The following is a 10,866-nucleotide window of genomic DNA, read 5'->3' on the forward strand; positions in this document are numbered from 1 at the left end:
TACACATACAAAAGAAAACACATGCGGCGCTGTAACGTGCATGAAGAGGAATTTTACAGAGGCGAAACTTATACCGGAACTCTTAAAATTCATGTTACCAAATTTGGTGGCATTGACATCATATGCACATACAGTGTTGCCGCTTCTCTGTGTGTAGATATTGACAAATATATATGAATGTATTGTAAAATAGTTAAACCGTTGTGTTCCTTTAGATAGTAAAATATATGGAACAAAACACATATTGACATATTTTATCGATACGAAATATGTTACGATCGATTAATATCAAGTATCACAGGCTTAGTTTGTTTCCAAAACTTAGTATTAATATAACAAATTTCGGAAGTTGCTTGTCAGATTGCGGTAGATTACTCATGGTTGCTAAAATACATATTCTAGTGGTTAACGGTTATCTTGAAAACGTAGAGGCAATGCACATATGTATTGTACGTATGTAGTACATATTCGACGGCACAGTAAATACTCGGAAGCGCCATCTGTCGATATAAGTTGAAATATCATTTTTCTAGATCATTTTTCGTCATGGGTACTACATAGTGATGTAAAAGGTGTGCGTAAAGGATATCGTGCTGAGCTCATCTCACTACATATTTGTGATTCATCTGTTCTGACTTCGATGGCAGAACTATGTGCGAAGTAATCGAGTAGTTAATGTGATGTTTTGTGAAGGCAATAACGAGGTGAGTCCCAATCATCTTTTGCAATTGTAACGGTAAAAACTTCAACCCGACATTTTTCCTCGTGGCAAAGGCAGATACCATTTTTTTTTTATTTTATCCAGAGCAATCATTTCGTCGAACGCTAAGAGCATCGAACGACAATAATTTAAAAAAATGTTCGATCGAAATACGGGAATGAAATGGTGCACAATCGAAATACCTCCTTACACGTTTAATAGTGACGAAATCGAATCTTCCATTTGGCAGAGCTAGGGATAGAAAATAATTGTCGCGTAAAAAAAACAATCGACGGGCTAACGTTACCATTTCGAACAGGTTTATATCTATAGATAAATGTTTTGCAATGGAAACGAAGTTCCTTTACCATCCTATTAACACTTTCGTAGATGTCCGAACGTTTCATGATTATTTCTTTAAACTACCAATGGTTAATTCTCTCTTTCGAGAAAACAGTTCTATGTAATTGCGCGATAAGTTCCGTAATTGTAATCGCGCAATAGATGTTTCTTACGAATCATTCACGTTTACGAACGTTTTACAGACGTAAATGAACAATTGTTTGAACAGTACGTATATATGTTTCAACTTGAAACATTAATCCTTCTATAAAATTCTTTGTGACGAAATTATTACTGCAAACAAAATTGTGAAATCGGATATTTGAAGAAACATGATTGTGTGATTTTTATTTCAGAATGCCAATTCAGGCACCACAGTGGACTGAATTTCTTTCTTGTCCAGTTTGCTGTCATGATTTTGATGTGGCAATACGTGGCCCTATATCATTAGCATGTGGTCATACTATTTGTCGTACGTGCCTTGCAAATTTACATCGTAAACAATGCCCTTTTGATCAAGTAAGTGACAGTTATTCCATTTCTGATTACAATTATTCTATAAGTATTTATTAATCGAGATTAGCAGTAGAGGAAATTTAGACAATATTGTAAGCAAATATGTCTGTAATTAATACGTATGGGTTACAAGTAATTTTTACTTTGTAAAAGAATAAAAGTATCGTGTATATTTTTCAGAGTATTATCAACACAGAAATAGAAAGACTACCGGTAAATGAAGCTCTATTGCAATTAGTAGGGAATCCTGTTCCCATAAATGTTGCAACAGCTTACCAGAAGTTACTACCACCTGAAGACCATGCTAATTATTTGGCTGCTAAACGTTGCATTGAGGAACTTGCTCTATATCTCAAACCATGTCAGACAAATCCGACTCTAGCTGCAGGTAATATTAATTACTAGAAATACATGGCGCTACGAGTGACTTAGTTTATAATCTCTTGTAAAAATGACAAAAATGTTTTTTGCATGAACAAATAAATGTAATTAACAATTTTCTTTACAATACATGATCTCGGTAATTGTGAAACATCTTTTGTTATGTTTTATTAATAAATGTGATAGGAGGTATGGGACTAATTTCTCGGCCAATGCAAAGGAAACTTGTGACTCTTGTGGGTTGTCAGTTAGTTGTACCGGAAGGAAGAGCACGTGCAGTGAGAGCAGCTAGAAGTTTAGGAGAAAGATCAGTTACAGAATTGATACTGCAACATCAAAATCCGCAACAGCTTAGCGCTAATTTATGGGCCGCTGTACGTGCTCGTGGTTGTCAATTTCTTGGACCAGGTATTTTACGATAGATCTAATATTATAAAATATGTAATGAAAACAGCATGCTCAAATTAACCTTTTCTCACTGTTTCAATAGCTATGCAAGAGGAAGTACTAAAGCTTGTTCTACTGGCTTTGGAAGATGGATCAGCTCTTTCCAGGAAAGTGTTAGTCATGTTCGTAGTTCAACGTTTAGAGTCACATTTTCCTCAAGCATCTAAGACAAGTATAGGACATGTTGTACAATTGTTATATAGGGCAAGTTGTTTCAAGGTAATATTCAGTTTTAGTTTTTACTCTATAGTCACCGTTTACTAACAAAATATCAGTTTATTTATCTAATCAGAAATTTTAATCAGGTATCTAAACGGGAAGGCGATTCATCACTCATGCAGTTGAAAGAAGAGTTTAGGACATACGAGGCTTTAAGAAGAGAACACGATGCACAAATAGTGCAGATTGCAACTGAAGCAGGGTTAAGAATAGCACCTGATCAGTGGTCCGCGTTATTATATGGAGATACCAGCCATAAATCTCATATGCAAAGTATTATAGACAAACTTCAAACTCCGCAGTCTTTTGCTCAAAGTGTACAAGAATTGGTTATTGCTCTTCAACGTACTCCTGATCCTGGACAATTAAGTAGTCTAAGACCCCAATTAGAACGTTTAGCAGCAATAGATCCTAGCCCAGGTATAATTTATATATCAAGTAATATTTGTTGGACAAATATTTCAGATTGTGTTCTATTATATTTATCACTATTATTATAGAAACTGAACCACCTACATTAGCAGAATGTCGTGCAGCATTAGAAGCTGTCAGAACAGTAGTCGCAGCGTTAGTAGAATTTATTCAGCAACATGGTAATCGAAAAGCACAGGATGGTACTCACAATGTGGGTCCAGGTCAACCAAAATATAAAGTGAGCATGTGTCGAGATCTTGCACTTAGAGGATCTTGTCCCAGATCAACAAGCTGTACATTTGCTCATAGTGATATGGAATTGGATAAGTAAGTTACGCACAAAGTTACGCGATATAGTCGCATATACATAGGATATTTAATAGATGATTTATATTAATTTCATAGATACAGATCAAAAAATAGAAAGCTAAGTATCAGGTCAAATTTACCCGCAAGTAATAATTCGGATATAAAGACGGACAAATCGGCTACTGGGTCAAATAATAAAACATACAAGCAAAACGATGATTTATCTTACCATTCCATAAAATCACATGATAATACTCATAGAGAAAGTAAGTATTTTTGGGAAAGTGAAATAATATACACGGACGATAAGGTAAATGATCGTTCTATTTTCTTTTTAGATTTCAATTCTATAAATAAAATTAATCCGATGCAACATCACACTCCATCAAGTGAAAACAATTTCGTTGGCTCTTTAACAAACTACATGTTACCACCTCCGCAAGGAACGTCACCTATGGTACCGAACAAAAATATGGACATATATTGCTCTCATTACATTGTGCCGAATGCACCTGTTGACTACACTGCACCTAATCTCAATATGTGGGACACGTCGCAAGTTTCACCTAATGTAACCAATGGTGTTTCAAATACTAAAAAGGTGACATAAATTTGCTCTTCTTTATTCCATAATAAACGCTTTGATTATGTGGGTGTAGGCAACATATATTAAAGTGTTATATATTTATGTTGCAGCAGCGGACGGTTGCTAAGACATTGGCGATGTTACGGCAACGCAGAATAGAAATTTTAAATGAGCTTGAAACTATTGTCAACAAACAAGTGCCACAGATAAAGACAGTACGATCATGCGATTATTGAATTGATGTTATGAATATTTTTTTTACACATCTTTTATTCTTTGTTCATACTTTGTTCGCAGAATTACGATATGCAAGCAGATACACTATCGTGCAACTTCTCCATATGGACAAACGCGTCAAGTAATCTTATGGTTCCTCCGGCAAATATAAATTGTAACAATAACTTTCGGTGCACAGATCCGATCTTATTCGACGATGAATTCGTTCCGCTTGACGCGTCATCTAGTAATAAATATGGACCAATTTCTAAATTATCCAAAAACATAATGAGGTAATAATTAATTCCTAAGCAAATAATTATTGAATAAAAGTTAAATATATAGAGTATAAATGGAATTATATTTGTTTTAGATCTAGTAACTGCGTACAACCTACTAATTTTTATACAGAAGGAACTGCACCTCCTCCGTATCGTCCCATGCCAACGGCGAATTCTGTTACATCTTGGTATTACGGTAATCAGCGTAAGTAAAATTGTTCTCTTTCTGTTCAATTGTCTAATGTTTGTAATTTGTAGAAGTATTAAAAAAAATGTAATTATAACTAACATAACAGAAGGATATTTGAATTACAGCTTATTCTGCTATTGCTGCGAATGGCGAAGTACAGCCTATCAATACTACCGGTTTTGGGGACAACTATATTACGTTTGGTCGAAATATATCCGAGTCAACTGCACACACTCAACTTTCACGATCGGAGTGCATGTCTAAGGAGTATGTTATAATAAATTTACAACTTGTATTTTGTAAGTATGTAACTAATACAATTTTTCAGTTTAATTCTTGAGTCACAAAGAGTGAAGCAACAGCTGAAACATCTCGAAAAGAAGATCAATGATTTGAAGGTATTATTAAATTATCGATTTTTATAAGTTGTAATACAATATGTTTTTATGACGTAACAATATATTTTATAAAGAAACATAATTTTTTTACGTTTGTTAACACGTAATGAAATTTTGTTTGTACTCTAATGTTAGTTTGAAATATATATTCAGCTTGCTACACAAGGAGCTACTTTCACGGCCGGAGAAAGGCTAGCGCAAGAACTGCAAATGATTGAAGCTGGTATTAGGGAGAAAGAAAAGGATGTGCGAAATTGGAGCCCGTACGGTACTGTACCTTGGATTCAGTCGTCAAATAATCTGCTTGGCACACAGAATTTTAATCAAGATTACAAGCCAGAAGAGGTAAGTCGTTTCTTTTTAATAGTTTAAAATTAAAATACATAAACACATAAACTTTTTTATTATTTGTAAAAACTGTTACTGCGAATACATATATATAATTCATTAATTTCAATAACTCTTCAGGAAGATACATACGAGGCTGGTATTGCGAATGATATGCGGGAGTTAGAATTGCGATGGGAATTTGAACTTCAAGAGCAAGAAAAACATTGGTCGAGTGAAGAGGACAATTCTAAAAAATAATAGTGAGGCAGTAAGTCTTACTAAGTCGTCTACTTCTTAGATCTGACCTTATTCGTTTAATGGCGACATGTTTTTTGACATGCGCGAGAGAGATCATTTTTTGTGCGAACTTCCATGCATCAGCATGATACATACTTTTTCAAGAGAACGACTGAAAGTGAAGAAAAAAAATAGAATTTGTACTATTTGCAAAGAAAGAATTTAACGCTCTTCTAAATACAACTAAAATAAGAACTCACCACCGGACGATGACGATTTAAACATTATCACTAGAAATTCAGAGAAAGGAAATTATCATTCGCTGTTCAACATTATAAAAAGAAAATTTCTCCCGTTGGTATACTGTAACATAAAAGTGGATTCACTACTTTCCCATGTACTATGCCTTTGCAAGTCTCTTGGTACATAGTATTTGTTCTATTACCGTAATCATGTGTATTATCCTCTAAAATGTTAAATCAACATAAAGGAAAAACATAGCTATGAATATGTGATATTTTGAAAGAATTTGTTTATCACAGTTTGTCAGGTCTTTCATGATGATAATTCATAATTTAGTTATGCAGGAAGTCGCATTGTTTTTTATGTTTATTAGCTACAGTAGCAATTTGTTATAGAGATCAATGTATTGTAAGAAGTGAGAGTTAGCCGCCGCATTGGGATTTACATATACGAAACCGGTGAAGGTTTGATGAGAGATCCGTTATGGTGTTGTCATAATGGCAGCATTCATTAATAAACTGATCGAACAGACGACGAGAAGCAGATTTGTTAAAATTTAACAGAAATTAATGTCAGTGTTTTATAAACATGACAGGATGTAGTATATTTTGTTTGTATGTTTGCACAATGAAGCAAAGGATATTATATTACTGATACATTCGGAAAGAATGCTATTTAACCTGCAACGAGGTTACATGATAAAAATATTACGAAATACATATAGACGTTATGCGTAAACACAAAATTGACATATTTTGTTAAAATTTTGAATAATTAAGATATATATTTGCTCTAATTAAGATATATATGTATATATATACATATATATGTATATATACGTATATATACATATATATGTATATATATAAATATATACATGTATATGTATGTACATATATAAATGTATACATGTATGTATATGTACATATATAAATGTATACATGTGTGTATATGTATATATATATATAAGTGTATACATGTATGTATATATAAAATAATTGATTTTTAGCTTACGAAAAAATTTTTAAAATGTTATGTAGCTTTCTTAATAGTATTACGTTCTATGGTTCATGTTTTCATATCTGAAAATATGTTCTTTAATAAAATGCGATAACTACAGTATATCGTAATAATATTTTCTATATGATTGTTCTAACTCTTGCATAAAACGCTAAAATTTTAGTTTTAAAAACATTTTTACTCAAATTCATTTACGTTGGAATTACAACTGGAATTCATCTCTTTTCATAAATTGATATACATCAACAAGATGCTAAAAACAATGATTGAAGAAACCTTTATTATATGCTGTGATCTTACTTTTTAAACCGAAAAACATTACTTACATAGATAAATAATTATTGCCGAAAAGCCTATTGTTTTGTATCTTAAGTACAAAAAGTTAAGTTACAGCATGTATGAAAAAAGTCATCTTTTTTTTTAAATTTTTTGTGAAAGATTATCTTTAAATTCCATTCGTGCCTGATAAAAATATTAAATTGCATTTTATTTACTATTTCCATGATAAATTTAATTATTTGGGACAGTGCTTTTCATAACAATTTTTTATGTTAGCAATATATATTACTTTTTTTAACTTATAAATCAATATATTTACTAAGCAGACTTCCAAATTCATCATTTATTTCGTTTACCAAATGTAAAAATTATCTTTATTCTTGATAGGAAGTAATTGATTTGAAAGTCACTGGCTCAAAACTATATCTTTTACTAAAAGGTGAATGAATTGAAACGGATAGACTGTTATGTATGCGAGCTGCAGCTCTCACGTTTGTAAATATGTTCGATTTACGAACTTACGAGAAACCAAAACAGTCACATTGGCTTCCTCTTAACTATCACCTTAATTTCTTAACTATAAACGTGATTTGATGTTAATATTATTGGAATACTTATATCTTGTTCTTATTTTTGTTCTTACATGTATTATAAAAGAAAAGATGAATCGAACGTTCCTTAGGACAAAGGTATAGTGACGTATGTACTTGATTCTACTGATAAGAAGTTTATATATTTAATTACTATATTTTCTCCTCTTGCATTTCATATACGACAAGTAAAAATATTTTTCTTCCTATCATTGGATCTTATCTAAATCTTAATATAATTTGAATTATGTATTTCACTGAATGTGATAACAGAAAACTTTTCGTCGAATCAAATACGTTAATCAAGTTACGACCTGTTTATACTGTAGTATTTACGAATTGCAATAGCTTTTGGGTTCTTCTATTTTTTATGAAATAATATATAGCATAAATATTAATGATTCCAGTTTTAGTGGAAGTGACATTATAGACTTTTATGAGACCTTATAGATCAAAGAGAAAGTTGACGTTTCTACCTTTCTCATTAAAAATATTATTTTATCTTTGCTACTACAAAACTAGATATGTTCAAGTAAAAAATTTCTTTCAACTTGAAATGTGCCTTTTGGAACCATGCAGTACTACAAAGCTGAGTGAAACGTTTTACAGTTGCACAAGATAGCTTCTCTTCTCTTTCTCAAGTTCTGCGATACAAGGCACATTATTCTGAATTGGAAAGAAATAATAATCCCAGAGCATAACTAGTTATTTGTGAAAATTATGAGAAAAATGGTGCAATTTTATTTGTTTTTATTATACATTGATACAAATTCTTTTCATTGGTAGTGGAATACCATGATATAAAAAAAACAAGATGTATCCAAATATAAGAATAATTAGTTTAGTCTACTCCAGTTCTTAGAAATCATGTTTTTTTTAAATTTATGGTCGCAGTATTGTTAATCACATGGACTAGCACGAAATTTTGATATGTGTGAACGAAAATCTATTTTTAATACTTACATGAGAGTACACGTTGTTTCCATTACAGATTTAGAAATGCGCAAAACTCAGATGCTAAACTACTTGTTCGACGATTGGCGATAACATTGGTGTTAATTACGTCTAGTTTCGATGGTATATTTATGTATTTGAGAACTATGTTAGAAACTTTATTTATTTTGTTACTCATTATTTCACAGATAAATCTTATAACGACTTTAAAATTTACGTAATATAAATTTTCTATCGTTATTGTGAGAATTTAATTTGCAATCACTATACAATTACCACAAAGTTATATCACGAAACACGAATTGGCCACAGTACTGAAGAAAATGTGTGACAATATTGCAGAAAGGGGCCACCTTTGATTTCGCACCTCAAAAAAAAAGAATGGTGACATTTTCTAAGAGGAAAACGAAGTGTACTTTTTACATAAACATTGTCTTGAAATTTTGAACCGCGATTGAGAATATTAGTTGCAGTAAAGTCATCTATGATTGCAAATCAAACTCTGAGACGGTTTTACATGTTTGGTGACAATTAACATTTATGTGTCGTAATGTATAAAAAAAATGGTTGAACTCAACGATTACATTGCGCATATATATGTGTATTGCATATATGTTCTATTCTAATTACATTAAAGGGCATTTTTAGTCTGAGCACAAGGTTGAATATATAGAAGATCGATTGTTCCTTTCTGTAAATGAATACCGTCTTCACAATTTGTTCAGATACAACGTATGTATTTATCAAATTACTAATTCCGTAAGCTACTGTTTTTTGCAATCACTCCTTTGTACACTAAGTGTAATTCCTTTACACGTGCGACTGAGAAAAAAAAGCCTTGTACACTTTAAATGTTTCCGTCGTTTAAAGGAATTATGAAATCCAATAATCTTTCTAGTGATCCATTCGTCAGATGTTGCCCTTCGATATGTTTCTCTGTCGTTTTTTTTTCTTTTTTTGTTTTTATTCATAGTATGATTCGTTGATAAATGTAGAGTAAAAGCGAAGAGGGCTGTGTACACTGGGAAGTAATAAGCGCAACAATACTGTTTGTGCAAGCTTCAGATTAATTGCATGTTAAACATGTCACTATGTGTATAATAATACACACGTACCTATGTTAATGGTATGAAGCCACATACAATCTATATTAACGTTCTTTGTTTGAACATACGAAAACAATAATTATTATATACATATCGGTATATAATGCATATAGTCAGCGCGCACTTGGCACTTAACAGTACGAATGGTACTTTTGTGACATTTATGTTAAATTAATTCCCGATTGTAAAATTTTTGTTACATTAGCCGTAAACATGATGGGCAATGTATTTGAATGCATTCAGGGTCAATATGTTGTAACAACGTCATTTAGATTTACACGAGACAAATAAATCGGAATTTTCGCTTATTTTAATAGAAACACCTTTAATAGTATACATATAAATGTTATGTATTCGCAATGCCCGTTATGTTTAATATAATTGTTAGTCTGGCATTTTTAATGTATTTTTCTAAAATAAATAACTATGGAAAAACCGCATTATAATAACATAAACGGATGGCACGTTCATAGTAAAGTTTTCATATTATCCCGATTCTACTATTCACCGCTAAAAAAAAAAGAAATGACTTTAAATTATTATTCATACAATTACAAATGGTAAGATTAATTTTGTGATTACATTTCCTGATCCAACGTATGTAAGAAATGCTACCCTTAAGAAACGATTTGTTCTTCGCAGTTTTCATTTATTAGTGGCACGCCATCACCAAATAAAACGAAATTCGAAATACGAATGCTTCGACAATAGGAAAGAACACTTGATTGGAGGTAATGTTGCATAAATGTCGAGATAAAACTCTTCGAATGTTTTATATCGTCTATGAAAATCCACGAAAGTTTAATGTATTTTCTAACAATTGTACTGTAAGTGAAAGTGTAATATATTTATCTATTCAATATAAATAGAGGAGTACTTTTTTCACGAATCGTCCGTTCTAACACTGTTTCTAATTTGTTCGATTTCGACATCGGTCTTAATATATTCTTAAATTTTGATATTAATTATTTTGGGAACAACATGTCGAAGACAATTTGGATAATTGTTAGATAACTGTGTAATAAACAAATATCGATATTTATGTTGAATTTTATGTTTACGAAAAATTGTTTATACAAATATAAATTGAGAAAAAAAAACATTTTTT

At 31.6% G+C, this 10,866-nt stretch overlaps 1 protein-coding gene across 3 annotated transcripts; it reads left to right on the plus strand.

Annotated features, from left to right (window-relative positions):
- The first annotated feature begins 546 nt into the window (after window positions 1-546).
- Window positions 547-10,624, plus strand: roq (RING finger and CCCH-type zinc finger domain-containing protein roquin). Of its 3 annotated transcripts, none has more exons than XM_033484427.2 (16): window positions 547-704; window positions 1,399-1,561; window positions 1,739-1,946; window positions 2,126-2,347; window positions 2,430-2,605; window positions 2,692-3,025; window positions 3,106-3,346; window positions 3,425-3,594; window positions 3,667-3,929; window positions 4,025-4,129; window positions 4,212-4,423; window positions 4,504-4,616; window positions 4,727-4,868; window positions 4,930-4,999; window positions 5,153-5,344; window positions 5,468-10,624. In XM_033484427.2, the coding sequence occupies exons 2-16, from the start codon at window positions 1,400-1,402 to the stop codon at window positions 5,585-5,587; spliced, it is 2,730 nt and encodes a 909-aa protein (XP_033340318.1). In that variant the 5' UTR covers window positions 547-704; window position 1,399; the 3' UTR covers window positions 5,588-10,624. The 3 variants fall into 3 exon arrangements, with proteins under 3 accessions (XP_033340318.1, XP_033340321.1, XP_033340319.1); XM_033484430.2 differs by having other exon boundaries at window positions 4,028-4,129; XM_033484428.2 differs by lacking the exon at window positions 547-704 and adding an exon at window positions 1,171-1,270.
- Window positions 10,625-10,866: the final 242 nt, after the last annotated feature.

Source organism: Megalopta genalis, chromosome 1 (assembly GCF_051020955.1).
Source record: "Megalopta genalis isolate 19385.01 chromosome 1, iyMegGena1_principal, whole genome shotgun sequence".
Lineage (NCBI taxonomy): Eukaryota > Metazoa > Arthropoda > Insecta > Hymenoptera > Halictidae > Megalopta > Megalopta genalis.